The sequence below is a fragment of the Hevea brasiliensis genome, chromosome 1 (genome assembly GCF_030052815.1).
Source record: "Hevea brasiliensis isolate MT/VB/25A 57/8 chromosome 1, ASM3005281v1, whole genome shotgun sequence".
NCBI lineage: Eukaryota > Viridiplantae > Streptophyta > Magnoliopsida > Malpighiales > Euphorbiaceae > Hevea > Hevea brasiliensis.
In genome coordinates, this window is record NC_079493.1 from 87,050,659 (window position 1) to 87,074,439 (window position 23,781).

A 23,781-nucleotide genomic window follows, 5' to 3' on the forward strand; every position below is an offset into this window, starting at 1 on the left:
ATTTGAGTTTAAATCGACTTCGCAGTCGTTCTCGAGAAGGTTACCCATTGCTGTGACTCTCGGCTCGTTTAACTTTTTATATTCTGTTCTTCTTATTTATACTTGTAGAAAGAGATGTAGAAAGAGATGATTCTCCATCATTTCAATTAATCTGTACATGGGTATTTATATACAATTGATTCCTATAATTGTGTTATACTAATTAGGAAGAAATCATAAATAAGAAATCCTAAATAGGAATACAGAATACAGAATATACACAGAAATAATATAATGATTGACTTTCCATAACACTCCCCCTCAAGTTGGAGCATAGATGTTAATCATGCCCAACTTGTTACAAATGTAGTCAATCCTAGCTCCATTGAGCTTTTGTGAAAATATCTCTAATCGCTCTCCGCTTTGATATGTCTGTTGAGATGATCTGTTGTTGAATCTTTTCACGAACAAAGTGACAATCAATCTCAATATGTTTGGTCCGCTCATGAAATACCGGATTAGAAGCAATATGGAGAGCGACTTGATTATCACACCACAATTTCGCAGTTGGGGTCTTAAAACTGTCTCATCTAGTAATTGAAATATCCACATTACCTCACATACCGATTGTGCCATGGCTCTATATTCGGATTCAAAGACTAGATCGAGAAACTACACTCGCTTCTTGCTTTTCCAAGACACCAAATTTCCTCCAACAAAACGCAATATCCAAGTTGACCTCCTATCAACTTTAGATCCGGCCAATCGGCATCGAAAAACATTCAACATTCAAATGCCCATGATTACCATATAACAAACCTCTTCTGGAGCTCCTTCGATAGCACAAGATTTGTCCCAAGGCTTCCATATGATCAAGAGTTGGGGATGACATAAACTGACTTACCACACTAATGGCATAAGCAATGTCAGGACTAGTGACTGTAAAGTAGTTCAATTTTCCTACCAATCTCTCTGGATCTTCAAACAACTTACTGTTCTCTGCTAACAGTTATAAATTTGGAGTCATTGGTGCACTGCAAGGCTTAGCGCCTAATTTTTCTATCTCTGTCAATAGATCGAGGACATATTTTCTTTGAGACAAGAAAATACCCTTCTTAATTCTCATAACTTCAATACCTAAGAAATACTTAAATAATCCCAATTCTTTGGTGCAGCTGGTTTGGAGGAAGGTTTTAAGAGATGAAATACTGTGAGTCACTCCCGGTGATGATAATGTCATCCACATAGACTACCGGGAGAATTAGACCAGCCTCAGATTGCCTGTAAAATACTCAGTGATCACACTTACTCTTTTGCATACCAAATTTCTGTACTGCTTCACTGAATCTCCCAAACCAGGCCCTAAGACTTTGTTTCAAGCCATAAAGAGACTTTCGAAGCCTACAAATTTTATCCAGGTGGTTGCTCCATATACACCTTCTTCTGAAGATCACCATGAAGGAAAGCATTCTTGATATCCAATTGGTGCAGGGGCCAGTCATATGTAGCTGCTAAAGAGATAAACAAGCGAATGGTAAGTTTAGCTACGGAGAAAAAGTGTCGAGTAATCAACCCCATATGTCCGAGCATATCCTTTTGCTACAAGGCGTGCTTTTAACCTAGCCACGAACCATTAGGATTTACCTTTCAGTAAATACCCATTTGCAACCAATAGCTTTCTTACGGTGGGCAAAGGCAACAGTTCCCATGTACCATTAACATCTAAAGCCTCCATTTCTTCTTTCATAGCGACACACGGCCGAGATAAGACGGTGCCTCACCAACATGATTAGGGATAGGAGCAGTCTAAAGAAGTAACAAAACACCGAGAACAAGAAAACAATTGATTATAAGAAACAAAAGAAGAGATAGGGTAAGTACATGAGCGTTTACCTTTACGAAGAGCAATGGGTAAATCTAGATCGAGAATCATGATCGGTATGAGGTCTGAATCTCCCAGAAGTAGTGGTGGAGGATCTGAGTCGGTAATCTCAATCTCTGGAATAAACATGAACAACGGAGGCCGAGTAGGTCTAGAGACAGAAGAAACAGGCTGTGAGAGAGGACTAGACATTGATTGGGCATTATATATTAATATATCATCCTCCTCCACCTGACTCTCATACACAGATGATTTAGAAAAAAATGGATTGGACTCAAAAATGTGACATCTGCAGAAACAAGATAACGATTAAGAGTAGGAGAAAGCAGGTACCCTTTTTGAATCAGAGTACCCAAGGAAGACACATTTGAGAGACTTTGGATCCAATTTAGTAATCTGCGGACGAACATCACGTACAAAACAAGTACAACCAAAAATACGGGGTTCAACAGGAAACAAAGATTTTGTAGGGAACAAAGCGGTATAAGGAATATCCCCATTAAGGATGTAAGACGGCATACGATTGATCAAAAACATGCCGTAGAAAGCGCATCCGCTCAAAAGTGTTTAGGAACTTTCATCCAAAAGAAGAGCACGAGTTACCTCAAGAAGATGCCGATTTTTCTTTCGCCACGCCATTTTGGGATGGGGTATCCACACAGAAGATCGATGAAGAATGCCATTTTGTGTCATGTAAGACTGAAATTATCTTTGAAAAATATTCTTTAGCATTGTCACTTCTTAATATGCGCATGTAAATATTAAATTGAGTTTTGATTTCATTACAAAAGGCACAAAAGATAGAAAACAACTCGAACGATTCTTCATTAAATATAACCGGGTAACACGAGTAATCATCAACAAAAGTAACAAAATAACGAAATCCAGTTTAGAAATGTGAGAACAAGGACCCCAAACATCGAATGAACTAACTCAAAAGGGGATGAAGCGTTTATTGACTCTGAACACGTAAGGCAAAGCGATGATGTTTTGCAAATTGACACGACTCACATTCTAAATCTTGATAAAGATCGAATCGAGGACACAACTTCTTCATGGTAGACAAAGAAGGATGACCCAATCTACAATGAGCTTCAAGAGGTGTTACTGATGCTGGAGCAAACAAGTGACCGCGGTACATGATTTTCGGAATGTAGAGACCACGACTCACGTCCTCTACCAATAATCGCCGTCGTAAGATCACGAAACAAACACCGATCGAAAAAAGGAAATAGAACAATTTAAGGTACGAGTAAGTTTACTAGCAGTAGATTAAAGAGAAATTTGGTAGACACAAAGCAGATGACAAAGAAATTGACGAAGTCGGATTCGCGATTCAGAACCCATGACACAAGAAGTAGAACCATCACTAAAGTAACGATGAGGAAGTGGGATTAGGTAAGCGGATAGAAGACTAGAATTACGTCATGTGATGCATTTGCACGGAATCAATAACCCATTTGGATGAGGAAGACACAAGGCATGTAGTGGATTTACTCGACTCGTGATCGCGATGATAGGGAACCGGTAGGCTTTAGAGATGCACGTCTTGGGAAAAGCGTGCAAAATCCTCTGCAGATACCAAAACAGCTTTTCTCAGAGGAAGATACCGTAGAATCCTCTCGCCATATTTGCCATCTGTGATTCTTGATTTTTCCTCTGAAGTTGCGGACAATTATATTTTGTATGGCGGGCTCATGACAATAATAACAAATGACTCCTCTTGAGTCTGATTAGAACTAGCCTCTCCATTACGCTGATTACTACATTTGCTGTAATTCCTCCTCTACTTCCTCTTCTATTACCACTGTTGTCCATTTGGATTACGGCTAATAAGAGCACTCTTGGCAGTGTGAAGATTGGGTACTCTGCATGCGAAGGACCCGTGTGAATGTTTCATGCAAAGAGGAAATCTCGGAATGGAAAGAATCGAGATTTAGCAGTCTCATACTCAAGGAAGGCCTGCAAGAAAACTCATAATGACCAATTGCTCCGTTGGGCTCTTGAACTTTCACATCGAACTAAAAGGCAACAATACATTAAGTTCCTCATATACGTTTAAAATCCATAAAATAAGCCGTGAGAGACTTATTCTCTTTCTCGACACGGTAGAATGCCTTACAAACATCATAAATACGGAGATATTCCCTTTACGAATCTGAAAATCTAAGTAATCCATCAATTCTTTAACAAATTCACGTGATTAATTAAACTAATTACCTCACCGTGAATCGAGTTCCAGCCGCAAAAACAACCGGCGTCCTCCCTTAGCCAAGTTTGTTGTGTATCATCGATGGGTGGATCTTTAGTAAGGTGATCATCCTTATCAATGCTACGCAAATAGACCCTAATCTTACTCCACTCTGTAATTTGAACCATTAAGTTTGTGTTAGTGATCTTAGTCATCATCGGAATCACATCGAAATAACATTCTTATTATGCGCCATTTGTTGAGACAAAGAAACTAACCAAACGCTAATTCAAAGTCTTGTGACAACAAAATAATCCAAAATCACAAATCAAGTAAATACAGAAATAGGATCCGAGAGCCAAACCTCGGAAGTCCTTTAATGGTGTCTTGGATCGAACAAGACACAGTGGTGGAATGAGGGGATTGAGGCGTGGCAATGTTGATCGGAATCGAAGCAGTGGTCGGCCAAGGTCTCTCTGGTGGGTGGTGAGAACAAATAGTCACCCTAGATGGCTGCTCACGATACCATGTAGAAAGAGATGTAGAAAGAGATGATTCTCCTTCATTTCAATTAATCTGTACATGGGTATTTATATACAATTGATTCCTATAATTGTGTTATACTAATTAGGAAGAAATCATAAATAAGAAATCCTAAATAGGAATACAGAATACAGAATATACACAGAAATAATATAATGATTGACTTTCCATAACAATACTTAACTAATTGATAATTACTAATTATTTGTGTTTATGGCTTCTCTAGTTGTCTTAAGTGTGGTTTTAATCCCCTTAATTATTCGGACCTGCACCGGTCATCGGAACAGTGAAATATACCAGGCTATACAAACCCGGGGAAGGGGGGGGGGAAGGGGGTTACATGCAACATCAGGATGAGTTACTGTAAAATAGTTTAACTTACCTACCAACTTCCTATACTTTTCTAGATCTTCAAACAATTTACCATCGTTTGGTAAAAGTTGCAAATTTGGGTTCATTGGTGCATTATAAGGCTTAGCATCTAATTTCTCGGTTTCTGCTAGTAGATCAAGAACATACTTCTGCTGAGACATAAAGATACCTTTTTTACTTCTCATAACTTCAATACCTAAAAAATACTTAAGTAAGCCCAAGTCTTTTGTTTGAAATTAAGTCTGAAGAAAGTGTTTAAGGGATAAAATACCGATAGAGTCATTCCCAGTGATAGCAATATTATCAACATACACTACTAGTAGAATTAGGCCAGCCTTCGACTGCCTATAGAACATTGAATGATTGCCCTTACTTTTTTTGCATTTCAAAATCTTGTATTACTTCACTGAATTTCCTAGACCAAAATTGAGGACTTTTTTTCAGGCCATAAAGAGACTTTTGAAGTTTGCAAATTTTACCCAACTCCTCCTGAGTAACAAATCTTAGTGGTTACTCCATATACACCTCCTCCTTAAGATTACCATGAAGAAAGGCGTTCTTGATATCTAAGGTACTAGAGCAAGTAAGAAATCACTTTTCACATCTATCAAGGATGTAGAGACTACCCAACTCATGCCCTTTACCAATAATCTTCTTCATCGTAAGATTCTAAAATAAACAATGGTTAGAAAAAAAAAGGAACAATTTAAGTTTCGAGTGAGTTTACTAACAGAAGGTAAATTAAAAAAGTTAAGTAGACATAAAACAAGTGAAAAAGATATGGACAATGTTGGATTCACAATTTCAAAACCCATGACACAAGAAGTAAAGCCATCAACTCAAGTAACTGTGGAAGGGGCCGTAAAAGATTGGAAATCGGATAAAAGATTAGAATTACCCATCATATGATCTATAGCAGTAGAATCAATGAACTATTTGGATAAGGACACAAGGCATATAGTGGATCTACCTGACTCAGCGATAGCAGTGATTGAAGAATTGGTAGGCTTTAGAGATGCCTGATACTAGGAGAACTATGCAAATTTTCTACAGACATTGAGACAGTTTTCTCAGAGGAGGAAGACACTACAGAATCTTCTGCTGTCATATTTGCTACCTGTGATCGTTGATTTTTCCTTTGAAGTTTCAAACAATTATGTTTTGTGTGTCTAGGCTCATAATAATGATAACAAATGACTCCTCCCTAGTTCTGATTAGAACTAGCCTCCCCATTACGTTGATTATTTCTTTTAGTAACCCCTCCTCTATATCCTCCTCTATTTCCTTGTTGTCTGCTCAAAATTCGACTAATAAAAGCACCATTAGTGGGTTGTGAAAATTGAGTACCCGCTATATGAAGGACACGTTTAAAGGTATCATGCAGAGAGAAAATCTCAGAACTGGAGAAAATAATAGATTTAACAGTATTATATTTTGAGGGTAAACAAATAAGAAAACTTACACCCGCCATTTGCTCACGTTGAGCTTATTGCACCTTTACATCAAGACTGAATGGTAATAGAACATTAAAATCTTCATAAATACGTTTAAATTCTATAAAATATGTTGTAAGAGTCTTATCCACCTTAGGTTGATAAAATGCTTTACAAATATCATATATGCGATAAATATTGCCTTTGCCAATATAAAAAAATTCTAAATAATCCATTAATTCCTTGACTTACTCACAGTGATTAATAAGACTCATTACCTCACTATGAATTGAATTCTGAAGCTGTAAGAACAAATGGGCATCTTTCCTCAGCCAAGCTTCCTTGGTATCATCATCTGGTTGATCATTTGTGAGATGATCATTCTTATCATGCTCCGCAAATAAATCCGAATTGTCTTGCTCCATTCCAAGTAATTCAAGCCGTTGAGTTTTTGGTGATTTTAGTCATCATCGAAACTACATTAGTCTTGTTCTCACCTTCAGCCATTGTCCTTTAACCCAAGAAACTACCTCCAATTAGCAGATCCCTTTGAAACAGTAACCCAAAAAGCAAGGTTTTCAAGCACCACTAAGAAAGAAGCCTCAAAACCCAACACAACCTATAGGGATGGAACCATCAAGTTGAGGTGACGCCGAGAGCAAAGGTTCGACCGCCAAACATTGCCAGAGAACACCACACGCGCTGACGCATGGACCTAAGGCGCAAAATAATGGACGGCGCGTGAGAGCCACACACTGCACGTCCGGTCACTGGAGCTTAACTGAAGGCCAATCAGCGGCCAAGGTTTCCAATAAGAGGGGCAGTGATGCGAACAAGACACCTTGTGATGCGAACCTCAAGAACGATGCCTTGAAACCCACGAACAGGTTTGGTTTATAATCCCAAGAAAGCCAAAATCAAGTTCAGACACCAAAGAATACCTTCACTTATCAATTGTATAGAATTGAAAACCAAGATAATTTAAAGGTAGAATTAAGGATTCTTGACCCAAAGTTTATAATCAAACAAGAACCAAGAATGTAAAGATTGTTAAATCCTACAAGATTAATCACTTTTGAAGAGTTTAGTTTAGTTCAAGAAAGAACTTAAGAAAAATTCCTCTTTTGTATTAATTTAATCCAAAGTAATGTTCTCCTCAAAAAGTATTAAGTTAGTCTTATATATACTATTGAAACTCTAATTCTCTACGCTAAAAACAATAAGATAAAACCCTAAAAACTAATAAAAATCCTGGAGTGGGCTGCACTCCTACTTAAGACTCAAAAACACATAAATAAGGCCTAAAACATATATCTGACAAAAAATAATTAAATAAAACTATTCAGATTTGTCCTAGATAAAAAAAAAAAAGATACTAAATTTGCATAACTATCCATCAATTCTATCCAAATATTTTTTGATCATCACCCATGCAAACTTGGAGCAAATTAAGCCACTTCCCATCTTCTTGTAACCCCAATTTATTGGTTGTATCTCCATATTAGCTTCTTGTGCAACTACTTCCTCAATCAACTCTTGCATCTTCTTAACTCTAGTCCTTGTGATTGTAGTTTCTTGTGCAATTGCATCTTGAATTATCTCACGAACATTCTTAGGATCTTGTTGTTCTTGTTGATTTCCATCATCCCCTCCCTCTTCAAAAGGATTCATCCTCGAATCTTCACCTACATCAAAAGGGGAAAGATCAACAACATTAAAAGTAACACTCACATTGTATTCACCGGAGAGATCCAACTTCTAAGCATTGTCATTAATCTTGGCCACCACTTGAAATGGACCATCTCCTTTAGGATGAAGCTTAGACTTCCTTTGAATTGAAAATCTTTCCTTTCCCATATGCACCCAAGCCCAATCTCCTGGTTGGAGAGTAACTCGCTTTCTTCCTTTATTAGCTTGAACTGCATATCTCTTATTCTTCTTCTCAATGTGCTGTTTAGCTTGTTCATGGATCCTTTTAATCAATTCAGCCTTCTTCTTTCCTTCTAAACTTGAAATCTCATGCATAGGCAAAGGAATCTAATCTAATGGAGTGTAAGGATTAAACCCATAAACAATCTCAAAAGGTGAAAAACCAGTAGAAGAATGCACACTTCGGTTATATGCAAATTCAACAAATGGTATACATCCTTCTCATGATTTCAAATTCTATTTAACAATAGCACGCAAAAGAGTTGTTAAAGTTCTGTTAACTACTTCAGTTTGTCCATCAGTTTGTGGGTGACACGTAGTAGAAAATAGCAGCTTAGTACCCAACTTACCCCATAAGATTTTCCAAAAGTAGCTTAGGAATTTAACATATCTATCACTAACAATGCTCCTAGGAATGCCATGCAACCTCACAACTTCTCTAAAGAATAAATCAGCAATATTTGTGGTATCATCAGTTTTATGGCAAGGAATAAAATGTGCCATCTTGTAAAATCTGTCCACTACCACAAATATATAATCTTTACCTTCCCTAGACCTAGGCAACCCCAAAATAAAGTCCATAGACAAATCAACCCATGGTTCACTTGGTACAGGCAAAGGTGTATATAGGCCTTGAGGTAAGACCTTAGACTTTGCTTTCTTATATGTGATACACCTAGAACACACTCTCTCCATATCTTTTTTCATATGAGGCCAAAAGAAGTGTTCTCTCAATGTATCCAAAGTCTTAGTAACCCCAAAATATCCCATGAGACCGCCACTATGTGACTCACGCATAAGTAACTCCCTCATAGAGCAATTAGGCACACATAATTTATTCTCACAAAATAAAAACCCATCATGCCTATAAAACTTTTGAAAAGTAGTTTTCTCACATGCATCATAAACAACAGCAAAATCGGAATCCTTAGCATACAAGTCTTTCACATACTCAAAACCTAACAATTTAGCATTAAGAGTAGAGATAAGAGCATACCTACATGACAATGCATCAGCAACTATATTTTCCTTACCTTGCTTATACTGGATAACATAAGAAAAAGTCTCAATAAATTCTACCCACTTGGTATGCCTACAGTTGAGCTTGTTTTGCCCCTTCAAGTGTTTCAATGACTCAATGGTCAGAATGAATCATGAACTCCTTTGGCCACAAGTAATGCTGCCATGTCTCCAATGCTCGCACCAAGGCATAAAGCTCTTTGTCATACGTTGAGTAGTTCAATGCTGCACCATTTAGTTTTTCACTAAAATATGCAATAGGATATCTCTCTTGCATCAAAATAGCACCTATACCAATCCCAAAAGCATCACATTCTATTTTAAATATTTTAGTGAAATCAGGAAGACTCAGTAATGGGGCAGAACATAACTTATCTTTAATTAAGTTAAAAGCACGATTTGTTCCTTACCTCATGTAAAGCCAACATTCTTTTTAACAATCTCGGTCAAAGGTGCAGCTAAAGTACTGAAATCCTTAACAAACCTTCCATAAAAACTAGCTAAACCATGTAAATTATGTACCTCAGTAACAGATGTAGTAATCGGCTAGTCATGGATAGCTTTCACCTTCTCTTCATCCACCTCAATACTTTTGGCACTAATCACATAACCCAAAAACAAAACTCTTTCTATGCAAAAAGTACACTTTTTAAGATTAGCATACAATTTCTCTTTTCTAAGCACTTCAAACACACACACCTCAAATGACGCATATGTACTTCCATTTTTTTACTGTACACTAATATATCATCAAAGTATACTACTACAAACTTGCCAATGAATGCACGCAAAACATGGTTCATTAATCTCATGAATGTACTAGGTGCATTAGTCAATCCAAAAGGCATAACTAACCACTCATATAAATCATATTTTGTTTTGAAAGTAGTTTTCCACTCATCTCCTACTTTTATTCTAATTTGGTGGCATCCACTTTTCAAATCAATTTTCGAAAAGACACAAGCACCACGCAATTCATCTAACATGTTATCTAGCTTAGGAATGGGATATCTATATTTTACCGTAATCTTATTGATAGCTCGACAGTCAACACACATCCTTCAAGAACCATCCTTCTTAAGCACTAATAGCACCGAAACTACACATGGACTCATACTTTCTCTCACATACCCTTTTGCCAATAACTCCTCAATTTGCCTCTGAAGTTCCTTTGTGTCCTTAGGATTACTTCTGTAAGTTGGTCGATTAGGAATTACTACTCTAGGAACAAAATCAATCTGATGTTCAATCCCTCTAATAGGTGGCAACTCATTAGGCATATCCTCAGGAAAGACATCTTCAAACTCTTGTAAAAGAGAAACAGCAGAACTAGGCAAAGAATTGTTAAGTTCAACAAGATTCAAATAAGCCTCCTTGTACATAAGTACAATCATTGGCTTTTTAGCAAAAAATGCACTTTTAACATCTCTTTCTTTTGCAAATAAACTCATTTTTCTCTCTTTGCTCTCCTTTTGCACTGGATTCACTCTCTTTCCAGTCTCACTCAATGACTTTTCACTCCTCTATTTTTCTCTTTATTTTTACTCTCAATCACTCTCTTCTCCTCATTAGAACTCTCAGCCTCTCCTTTTTCTACACTTTTACTCTCAGCCTCACGAGTGTTTTCCTTCTCAATTGATCTTCTCAACTTCACTTGATCCTCATATACTTGTCTAGGAGTTAATGGAGCCAATGTTATCTTTCGGCCATCCTTTTCAAAAGAATATTGATTTCTGTAACCATCATGTATCACTCGCTTATCAAACTGCCATGGTCTACTAAGCAACAGATGACCCGCATGCATGGGCGCTACATCACATATAACCTCATCATGATATCTACCAATGGAAAAAACAACTAATGTTTGCTTAGTCACCTTAACTTCTCCACATTCATTCAACCATTGTAACTTGTATGGCCTAGGATGTTTCAAAGTAGGCAACTTCAATTTCTCAACCAATAGTGTACTAGCTACATTGCTGCAACTACCTCCATCTATTATCATACTACATGCTTTATCCTTAATGCGGCATCTAGTATGAAATATATTTTCCCTTTGCTCCTCTTCACCAACCTCTCCCTTCACTTGTATGTTCAATGCTCTCCTAGTGACTAATGCACTCCCTTCTACAGCATACTCCACATCAGTAGCATATTCTAATGGAGGCATAGAATCACTATCTTCATCACTCTCAGTCTCTGTATCTCCATTATCTCTTAAGATCATTGCCTTTTTATTGGGGCATTGTGAAGCAATATGACCTGTCCCCAAACATCTAAAACACTTTATATCCCTATTTCTTTGAGATTGGAAAGAGTTCATACCTTTATCTTTGTTATCCCCATGATGCTTACTCTTACTTTCTTCATGTTTAGGCTTAGAAACAGCCTTATCCTCCTTCTTAGGCCAATTCGATTTTCATGAGCTCTTAGGAACTAAACTTGTGTTACTCCTATACCTCAGCATCCCTTTCCTCCTAAGCTGCTTTTCAATTTTCATGGCCATATGCACCATGTCCTCTAGCTCCACATAATGCTGCAACTCAACTAAATCAGCTATTTCTTTATTCAAACCACCTAAGAATCGAGCCATTGTGACTTCTCTGTCCTCCTCAACATTTGCCTAAATCATAGCCATCTCCATCTCCTTATGGTATTCTTCCACACTCTTTGTTCCTTGTGTAAGTCTCTGCAGCCTCTGATGCAATTCTCTATAATAATGGTTAGGGACAAATCTTCTTCTCATGATAGCTTTCATCTCATCCCATGTATCAATAGACCTCTCTCTATTTCTTCTCCTGCTTAAAATCACTTGATCCCACCATACAAGAGCAACTCAACTCAACTCAACTAAGCCTTTATCCCAAAAATTTGAGGTCAGCTATATGGATTCTCTTTCTCCACTCTAAACGATTTTGGATTAAATCCTCGGAAATGTGTAATGCTTCTAGGTCATATTGTACTACTCTCCTCCAAGTCAGTTTAGGTCTATCCCTTCTTTTCTTTCCATCCTCTACCGTAATATTCTCTACTTGTCTAATTGGAACCTCCGTATATCTACGCTTCACATGACCAAACCACCTTAATCTCCCTTCTCTCAACTTATCTTCAATTAATACCACTTCTACCATACAAGAGCATAGTCGGTAAATTCAACAGCAGCAAGTTTTACCTTTTTTTCTTCTGAATAGTTGTGGCAATCAAAGACTAGCTCAACTTTGCTTTCCCACTCAAGGTAAACATCTGGATCATTCTTCCCTTGGAAAGATGGAATTTTCATTTTAACGCTCCCAATGTTTCGATCAACACCATCTCTACCCCTGTCATCTCTCCTCGACCTTCTTTCATGCCTTTCTCTCCTCTGATAAAATCTGTCCTCATTTGTGATTGAAGTCCGATCATCATTATTCTCATCTTCCTCATCCTTCTCATATTTGAGCTCTTTAGGGGGAGGGTTATTCTTGTTATGTCTAGCTTGTCTCCTAGCATTAGGCCTCTCCCTCTGCAAGTTACCTATAGTAGCTTCTTGCCTATTTAGTCTAGCCTCTTGCCTTTCCATTTGATTCTTCATGTCTCCAACCATCAAAGTCAGTTGCTCATACTATTGTTGAATAGCTTGCATCATGAACAATTGATCTTATTTCTTTTCTTCACTATTTTTGTGTGACATAATTGGAAAACCTACAAAAGAATGTTAGCAAATATCCTCACAAACACTCCCTCACGTGTTTACCCTCAATCAATGTCACTCCACTGGTATCTCACACAATTTAGGCTTTTATCCTGTTTTGTGCACACACACTCTTGCCTTTTTCCACTACTTAATTTTCCTTTTAGCTCTTTAAGGAACTAACCAAACTCACTAAAAGTAACCAACTTGTAATATTCAACAAAATTGAAATTCAAGATAAGACTGAAGACACGAAATAAAAACAAGCAACAGAAAGACGAATACAAAGATAGAATGATAAAGGACTCTAGAATTCAAAGAAAATGGAATAAGATACTAAATTATTAGAAATTGAAACAAATGAAACAGTAAAGAAGCAAAAACCTAGGTAAAAATTTAATAATTTAGGGTGTGTAGTGAACCCTATTTGTGCCACACCAAATCTGCCTCCTTTTTCTTTTTCTTTTTTTTGCTGTTGCAATTCAATTTTTTTTTACTCCCGTGGCAGATCTGAAATTCTGCAAATTTTTTTTAGCGTGAATCGAAATTTTGCGAAAAATATGTCAGTGCAGAATTTCAGATTAGTAATTCTGATTTCTCTTAGCAATTTCCTAAGTTGCATTTGGTTACGAGTTTTGGTCAAAACATTAAAGTTGTAGTTCTAGGTCTTATGAAGATTTTGGTTTTGAATCATTACATTTGCGCTTTGTAGGCAAAATTATGGCATTTTTGCCATAATCGGTCAGTACTCAAGTTTAGAATTTTCAGGTTTCTAGGTTTTTCAGATCAACTTTGTAATCCCAATTCAAGGGTCTTACCTTCAAAATTTCAGTAAGGTCTGTAAATCAAATTTGTAGGTCTATGTGTTAGCTTTCCAGATCATTTTGATTCATCTCATTTGTAGGTCTATGCAAATTAGAGTTATAGCTGAAGAAAAGAAGAGAGATAGAAAACAGAGAAGAAGAGAATCTATTCCTGACAGTTACAGAAAGAAAGAGAGAAATTGAGAGAAAACAATTTAGTAACTTTCTTGATATCTCTAGAATTTTGAGAAGAATTTGGTTCTAGAGAAACAAGGATAGGAAAACATGAAGGAATAATAAAAATTCCAAGAATTTTAAGAAATAGGTGATATAGAACAAAGAGGAACAATAAACTGAGACTTATGAAAAGAGAGAACTAATTCTCAATAATTCAGAGTTACAGCTGAAGAAAAGAAGAGAGATAGAAAACAGGGAAGAAGAGAATCTGTTCTTGACAGTTACATAAAGAAAGAGAGAAATTGAGAGAAAATAATTTAGTAACTTTCTTGATATTTCTAGAATTTTGAAAAGATTTTGGTTCTCAAAATAGAAGGATAAGGAAAACATGAGGGAATAACAAAAATTCTTAGAATTTTAAGAAATAGGTGATATAGAACAAAGAGGAACAAGGAACTGAGACTTAGGAAAAGAGAGAACTAATTCTCAATAATTTTATTAATTTCAACAATAATTATAGTCCAAAGCTAATAATAGTAGAAATTCTAGATCCTATTTATAGAAATAGGAATTCTAATCACATTAGAATTTTAAAACCCTAATTCTTTCCCAATTAGAAATAAGATAAACTACCTAATAAGAATAAAATTCCTAAATAAAATACTAAACCTAATAAAATTCTTAAATAATAAAAACTCTAAATTTGCTAATTTTACAATAAACAGAACCCCTAACTTCTACATTCCCATATTGCTTTAATAGGTTTCTTCAAATGCTAGAAATGAGAAATTAAAGAAGGGAATAGAAGAAAAATCAGAAAGTAAGAGAAGAAGAAAGAATTTGATTCAAGATTCAAGAAAGAAAGAGGAAGAAGAAGAAGGTTCTGTAAAGACGGAAAAGTGAAAATAAAGGTAAAGAAGGGATGAAATAGAGGGGAGAAAGGGAGGAAATTTCAAGGAGAGAAGGAAGAAGAAATAGAGGAAAGAAAGGGAAGAAATTTCAGGGAAAGAAGTAAGAAGAAATAGAAAGAGGAAGAAGAAAAAGAAGAAGCGCAGTTTCAAGAAAAATGAACCTGGAATTTAGGGCCTGCCATGCACCAAGCCATCAGTTCAACCCCCTTAGCAGATTCGAAACAATGCCCAATTGAAATCAAGCTATGATACCACTTGTTATGGGGTAGGTTTCTCAATTCCAGAGAAGAGCAGAAATTAGAGAGAAGTGGAGAAAGAAAGGGAAAGAGAAATAGAAGGAGAAGGAATATAGAGAGAACGAGAACTTAGACAGAAGAGAATAGAGAGAATTAGAGATGAAAATTGACTGTAGTCTCCATATTTCTTGGATAGTCCTCTGATACAACTCTTTTAGTTATTTATACAACATCTATTCTACTAGCTAACTGTTCCGGCCAATTAAAACAGCTACTACAACTGCTATAACAGCTATAACACCTATTTGACTACTCCAACTACCTCATCTTGGTCCTCCCACTGCATCTTCTTATTCTACTTTCTTCACCATACAATAACAGCCCTTTATTCTCATTACTAGTCATAACAGCTCAGGGGATGCAGAAATTGAGGTAGAAAATTGATGGCCCAAGAAAACATAGAATAATCCTGACCTGCTCCAATCAGATTAGTTTCTTCCACAAACCAACCCAAAAACACCCTTAAAACAGTCGTTATAGCGACCCAAGGAACACCAAAGTGCCACCAAGTAGTCACAGTGACAGGTACGATACCTAGCAGTAGCTTCCACAACAGAAAACACAAAGCATCTACCAAAAGAAAAGCCCCAAAACCAAGACAACTCTCAAACAGTCAGGAAAATGCTTTCTAAGGACTGAAAGCAATAAAAGTGCCACTTTAAGAGAGTGCCAAAAGCACCACAAACCCCAAATCTCTAAATCACCATTTGAATGTTACCAAACAACAATGAAGAAGCTGAAGCAAAGCCAAATAATCCTTGTGTGAGTGTTGACGGCCACAAACAAGACCAAAAGCACCATTTAGGGAGCACTAACCAAACAGCAGCTCATTGGGTTGACTTATAGAGAGTGAGTAGATGCTGGGGATGAAGGCCGGAGGATGGGAAGATGTGTGGCGCATCGATTGGTCCTGGAAACATAAAGAGGCGTGTGTAGGCCACTTGCAGGCCTTCCGGTTACTGGAGTTGGGTGGATGGCACGTCAGCAGTCCCTCTTCTTGTTCAGGTAGGTGGTTAGGCAAGTAGTTCACCCTAGGTCTGTCACCTAAGGTGGCAGTAGGCAATGCAAAGAAATAGGGCAAAATAAAGCAAAAACAAGAAGGGAAGAAATTCTGGTATTACTATGGCAGCTCTGACAGTAGCTTCTCAACAAGGAAGCTTAAAGAACTGGTGAGAAAACCAACTAGAAACTGGAAAAAATCAATGAGAAACAAACCATTCTCTGATACCATGTTAAGAATTTAAGAACTAAAACAATAAGAAAGAAAGAAAGAAAGAAAGAAAGAAAGGGAAGAGAACCACAAATGACTACACCTTTATTATATTTTCTTTTATAAAATAGAAGATTACATATTTATATACAAATTTCCTATAATTACTCTATTTTTACTCTATTTAATTGGGAACGGCGAAGCATGGAAATAGTGGTGTCTGAAGTTTCCTCATTCTGAAAACGTTTTTGACATAGAAACAGTGGTACACAACAAAGAAACATGTTGGGGCCATGTTCGGAATATGCTATAGGTGGACACATGTTTCCTCTTAGGAAATGCACTTTGAAAAAAAGAACATGATTAGGTTAAAAACACAGGACAAAAGCCGCATCACGTCACACATAGAAGAAGAAGAAGGCGATGACTCACCTGGGGGCACAAATCTCCTATAATTCTACTTAATTAGGAATTGCGAAGCATGTAAACGGCAGCATCTGAAGTTTCCCTGTTCTGGAAACGTTTTCGACATGGAAATGGCGGGACACAACAAAGAGATGTGTCAAGATCATGTCCGGAATATGCTATAGGTGCACACATGTTTCCTCTTAGGATATGCATTTCTTTAAAAAAAAAATCGATTAAGTTAAAGATGCAGGAACAAAGTCACATCGTGTCGCACACATAAGGTGACGATGACTCACCTGGAGGCAACAACGGTGTAGGTGAGGTGATTTAGTTTTAATGAGGAGAGGGAGATATAGAAGAGAGAAGGGAGGTGCCATGTACTTTCTTTGTTTTTGATTGGTCCTCAGTTTGTTTCCTTTTTAATTTCTTTCCTTTTCTTATTCTTTTTATTTTCAATACTTAATAAAGTATAATAGATTATAATAAAATAGCAAGTTCTAGAATAATTTTCCTATCTACTTATACTAATTTTAAATTTCTTTTTCAATAATAGAGCAAACTAAATTCAATAATACTATTAATATTAACAATAAAAATAAATGAAAATGCTAACAATGATAAGTTAAATATAAGTAAATTATCAATATTATAGATTTATTAGTTCTAAATTAATTCCATAAATTTTTTTTTATTTATGTATTATTTTTTCTATATTTACGCATTTCCCTCACGTTTTCATTTCCTATATTTTTCAAATTGCTATTTTCCTGTGTCCGTTTTTGCGTTTCCGGTGTCTGCATTTCAGTTTCTATGCTACATAGATTAGGAATATAAATCCTACCAATTTAGGAATATAAATCCTGCACCAAACAGGAATATAAATCCTACACTAAATAGGAATATGTAAAATCTACTAATTAGGATTATATAAAACATATTGACTTTCCATAACACTAAATAGTAATTTAACCCCTGAAAAGTAGAAATCTAAACTTTCTAGTTGTACTAGAAAATCTGAACTAATTATCTTAATTTCACAATTTACAATTAAATCAAAATAATTCCTAAATCTAATCTTCCTTGACTGCATCACTGTTGTTTTCTTGATCTAGGGTCTATGGAGAGAAGGTGGCTGAAATACCACTTGTTGGTACTAGATTTCAGTATCGTCGGCTTGGAATGTGTCGCATTCTAATGAATGTGCTGGAAAAGGTAACCTTCTGTATATGAGAGCGTGTAAGGTGTTATTCAGCTTGCGTTTTTTGCCTCAAACTTCAATATTGAATTTTGCTGAAATTTGAACCTTCTATGCTTAAATAGCCATTATATTGGCATGTAGGATTAAGATGACATTTTTGTTTTAGGCGAGTGTGCTAATTAATCTGATGATACTAAAATACCGGTTACAAAGCAATAGAAATGAATAAGTTTCCCAGGGACAAGGCCTTGTCTCTGGGAGGGATTGGGTTTATATTTAAAAAGAAAAAGACAAGTTCAAAAGATTATTATGTTTCCAATAGTTGATTTTTCTTTTGGGGAATAATTTTCTTACTGTGCTCTTTACCATTGTTCTTTCCTTCAGAAACTCAAGGAATTAGGAGTCCAGAGACTCATTTTGCCTGCTGTTTCTAGTGTGTTAAACACGTGGACTGGTTCATTTGGATTTTCAAAAATGACAGACTCTGAGAGATTACAATTTGTAGATTACACTTTCTTGGATTTCCAGGATACTGTAATGTGCCACAAGATATTAAGAGCCTCTGCCGAATCACTGCCATCAAAAGGTCTATTTAGTATAACTTACGTTGGTTGACTGTAAATAAATTATTGGTGCTATCATACTAACTGTCAGACATGTTCTTGTAGTCCATCTTGCAGAAGTCCAATCTAGGCTACATGATGATGCCAGTGGAAGTGGTGATAATATTAATCTTGATGGATCTAGTGTTATCTCTGCCGTAGTTCAAGCAGACCAAATTGAGGTTGGAATTGTCAAACAAGGACAAGTCAAGTATGTGTTGTCTCTCTCACTTACTTTATCTAGAAAATTGACAGAGGAAATAAAAGAAAAATAAAAACTATATACAATGATCTAATTTTTTTTCTCTTATGGAAAAAGTAATGGTAAATTTGTAGTTAACCTGAGAAAGGATTTGGAGGATGTGCCTCCTGTTGTCTCCACTTTTGTTCTTGATGATTTCTGAATCCTCTTGACTAATTCAATATTCTCTGATGTTTGCTAAAAAAAATAAATGTAAAGGAAGTGCATTTTAAAGAGGAAGAGGCTTTATACGCATACTTATTTATGAAACAGTTGCAGAAAAGACAGATGTTTGATAATTCATAGTAAACATATACACAATTAATAATGATTATCTGATGCTTTATTCCTTCAATAAGTTGTTAGAGTAATCTTAGTTCTACATGCTTTTTCATGTGACAGATTAATTCACTAGAATATTCTCCAATATGTGAAGACTGTTGAATCTAGGATTTACAATTTCTAACATTTTGGTCCATAACATACAAGAAATCAAAGAAAATTTATCCATTATTATTTACAGAAGTTATTCTTCTTAATCAAAGAAAACTAGCAGAAGCACATACAATTAGTTTTCCCTAATAATCTGTTGAAAGATAAACTCATTTAAATGAAAACATTCAACCTAAACTCTCAATTTACTTCTACAAAAAATCATTAGAAATTCACACCTATTTAAATGAGGCTTAGATGAAATGTTTGCCAGAAAAAATTAAGAAAAAAAAAAAAGAAAAACATTGCATTATTCATTTAATTTGTGCTCTCCAATGAAAGTTTGATACCCTTAAATCTTGGTGCTCGTAACTTCATTTTCCTTCTACCACATGACTTTAAATCCTTCCTGTCTGATTGGAATATGTATATCTATCTGCATTGCTTAGCAAATTGGTTTATTTTGTCTTGTCCTTTTTTATCTTGTTCAGAATTTTGGTCCTTGAGTTTGCTTATAATGCTTGTTAAGTACTGACAATTTCTATTTAACTAGTGTTGCTGGAAGCAATAGCTGTAGCGGTAGCGAAGGAACAGGGCCTATTCATCCAGTAACCCCGTTGATATATTCTTGTCTTGCATTTTTCTGCAACTCATTTAATCCCGGCTAATTTTTTTATTTTTCTTTTCTCTCTTTCACTTGTTTTCATCAATAGGTGAACCCAGTTGACTTAGAATGTGAACCGTTTGCTGGTGAAATCAATCTAGAGTGCTCAGTTGAGGATTCCACTTTCAACAAGGAAAACAAAGACAATAGCAACAGTGCTTCAAACACTTTCAACATGGAAACAAAATATGATATTAATGGGGATTTGAAGTGCTACAGACGAAGGAGGATATCAGCATGTGGGAAATGAGTCTTGATTTTTGGTTGCATGACTACAAAATTGAATATGACCACATTCTAATGTTCCCTTTGGCGAGACACAAAAGAAGTGGCATCTGCCACGAATGAGGTGGGTCTAGTCCCTCAAATTTTGTTTAGCAAGCTAACAATAAATTCTTTAGTACAGAAGGTCAAAGCTCAGTTAAACTTCTTTTTTTTTCTCTAAAAGAAAAGAAAAAACATGGTACATGATTTGAAATGAAGTGACAAAAAATTTAAAATTTTGCAACAAATACATTCTTTCTATCTCATAGCTTACTGTTTTTCATTCAGACCAGTCTTTTTTTTTCGTCTTTTGTTTTGCAAAAATGAATTGTTATTATTCTTATTATTATACAAGAAGTGAGTTAGGATAGTTTAACTATTTTAGAAAACTATTGAGCATTATGTTCAAGAGAGAAATTGTGCGGTAAGTGGCGGTTAGCAACCACAATGGCAAAAGAGGGAAGAGAAAGAAGAGAGGAATGGGATAGAAAAAGACAAACATAAAGACAGAACCATAAACGGTTTCAGCTCCGATTCGAGACCTGCCTGCCTAAAAATCAGAATTGAATCAAAATTTTATATGGTTTGTTTTTCATTATTTAGGTTCCGGTTCAATACGGTTTTTGATTCTTTAGTTTCAATTTGGTTTGATATAATTATGGTACGGTTCTTGATTCTGAAATGTAATTATTTTTATAAAAAGTATTTAAATTATATTTTAAATTTTGAAGTAATTTTATTAATACATAATATATCATATAATATTTTTTTTCGTTATAAAATACATATATAATTTAGGGTAAGCATATTATACATATATAATTTAGAATAAGTATATTATAAAACATAATAATATAAGTACATCACATAATGTAATTTTTAGTTATTTATTAATTATATAATATTTAACTATAAGATATAAATATAATTATGAATTAAGCATATATATAGTATAATAGTGCACTTATAATTAAGAATTATAAGATAAACTAATGCATTTATAATTAAAATTATTAGAAAAAAATAAAAAAATAAAATATAATATTATTTTGTATTTACTTTGTAATTACACATATATATATATATATATAAATATATATAATTATATTAAGGTATATAATATATTTGAAAAAAATAGAAATATATAAATTTAGTTTTCGGTTCAGTTTTGGTATAATTCTTATTGAAGAATTAAAATTGAATCAAAATATGAAAATAAATTTAGTTTAATATAATTCTTCGATTCGGTTCAAAATTTTAAGAACCATGCAGAGCCCTAACTGTAATGGTTACACTAGAGTTTTAGGCTAATATAGTTGAAATTAGAATAGAATGGGATTTAATTGATCCAACTTAAACATTAAGACAAAAATAACTTTTGGCTTTTTTAAACTTTATCCTATAAATAAATTTTTGGAACAAATTTAAAATCTATCCCTTAAGATAAATTTGATCTTTTTAGTTAAATTAAAAAAAAAAATTTTATTTAAGCTTAAATTAACATAATTTTTTTATAAACAAAAGTTAAAATAATTTTTAATAATAAGATAAAGTTTTTTTTTTAATAACAAAAATCATTTAGCATTTTTAATAAAAATAATGAAAATGACCAACAAACCTAGAACATAAATAAAAATTAGGAATACCAACTTCAAATCAATCATTCATAAATCAAGAACACAAATATTCAAACTCAGTTTCCATAATGCCCAACAAGTAGAATTATCCCCTCAAAATATCTTGTAAGTGGAGTAAAAATCTGGAGAGTGTAGGTTCTCTATGAAGCTTCTATGAAGTTGTTTTGTCACACTTTACCCCTCTGTAAGGTATAACATGATCCCGTAAAATACTTAATGAATTACCGAACTCAACCTACCGATAACTCATTAAGTATCCCACAAGGGATTTTAAAACCTTTTTCTTACATTCTGGAAGTGGTGAGCATTTTAGTAGAAATTAAAAACATTTAATTGAAGTTTCAAAACTAGTAAAAATTTTTGTCTACTTTTATTTTTACGTAATTTTTGGAAAAATTTCGGCAGAGTGCCGTCTATATTTTGAGAAAATAGTTCTTCAAAAACCTATAAAAACACTTCTAATAATTGTTTTCACAACTCCCAACACCAAAACAACTCAAGTCAACACAATTCAATCAAAATTTGTCATCTCAAATACTTCATAAATTCATTCACATTGCATATAGTACTTAATTTATAAATACAGATCTTAATTTACAAAAAGAAAATCCAAATAACAATATTACAATTTACTGGACAACTGCTCAACTTTACATTAATACATATGATATTACAATATTTACATTAAATAACTACAAGGGTATAAATAAATATCCGTACAAAAAGATCAGTGAAGTCCTTATCAATTCAGCAGCTCACCCTGCTGCTTTTTCCTTGCTCTTATCTGCGACAACAAAATAAGCTATCGCTGAGTATAAAAATACTCAGTGGTGCACAATAAAAATTCGAAATGCAGTACTTAAAACTTTCATTGATAAATTACAATTTAAATATTTCACAATCACATTTCACAAATTATCAAAACTCATTATAGTATAATTTTGTCAAATAATTTAATAAACACAGTGTTGCCAATTCATACACAACTTAAGCCATGACACAAAATTTCAGATCAATGCCACGTTATACACCATAACAAAGCAATCTACAACCCCACTAATCGACATCAATGAGGGAGGTGGCTAGCTAGCTAATGAGTACTCATCCGATCTATAACCCTAGAGAGCGAGGAAAATAATCGATCTCAATCCCATAAATGCAGGAGGAATAATAAGGCATTGTCATGCTAAGTGTGAATCCGAAATCAATTTAGAGCAATTTGTTCAAATATTTCATGCAAATCACACTAAATTTCCAAAGTCACTTTTTCATTCACAAAGTGGCAACACAAAAATTCTTAAACTCATAATTAACACAGAAATTTCATAATGCGTACTAACTCAATTTTTCAATGATAAAATGCTTAAATAAGGCTTATTGTGCACAAACCTGACGTGAGTCGCTTCTAGGCCTTGACTCAGTCTCTTAGACCTTCCGGACCTTCCGGGTCTTTTTCAGCTGAAGCACGAAATTTATAGTATCTCAGTATCTTTGCCTTACAATATTTCTAATAATTAATCCCAATATGCTTAAACTTATATTCTTGAAAATTTTCATGTTGAGGTTACTATTCATGGTACTATTCAAGTCAAAATATTAACTTTCTTATACTTAAAAGGTATGGGGACTCCAACTATAGCATACCACATTTTGGTTACCAATTTTGTTGGTTTTGGTTGTTTTCTCAAAACTTAAGTCTTTTAGGCAAAATTGCCAATTTTTAATTTTGGTTTCCTGTTTTGTACTGTTCCATTGGTCATGTTGCTATTAGAATTTGGCTAAGTTTTCTTCATAGAAATTGTTCCTTATTGTCTTAACTTTATTTCCCTTTTTAAATCACTCCATTTGGAGTTTTGTAGCTCAAGTTATAGCCATTTGAACATGGCTGCCGGATTGGTCTAACCCAGATTTTATGGGCA

The 23,781-nt window shown here is 34.8% G+C and overlaps 1 protein-coding gene across 3 annotated transcripts in view; it reads left to right on the forward strand.

Annotated features, from left to right (window-relative positions):
• LOC131179308 (uncharacterized) overlaps window positions 1–20,473 on the forward strand; it is a 43,248-nt gene extending 22,775 nt beyond the window's left edge. For 2 of the 3 annotated variants that reach the window (XM_058145849.1, XM_058145851.1), the window contains exons 7-11: window positions 17,937–18,036; window positions 18,407–18,608; window positions 18,691–18,835; window positions 19,851–19,905; window positions 20,011–20,473. In XM_058145849.1, coding sequence (XP_058001832.1) covers window positions 17,937–18,036; window positions 18,407–18,608; window positions 18,691–18,835; window positions 19,851–19,905; window positions 20,011–20,211 — 703 coding nt within the window. In that variant the 3' untranslated portion in view covers window positions 20,212–20,473. Of the gene's footprint in view, window positions 1–17,936; window positions 18,037–18,406; window positions 18,609–18,690; window positions 18,836–19,850; window positions 19,906–20,010 lie in introns of those variants that run through there. The other variant, XR_009148307.1, reaches the window with a different exon arrangement.
• Window positions 20,474–23,781: the final 3,308 nt, after the last annotated feature.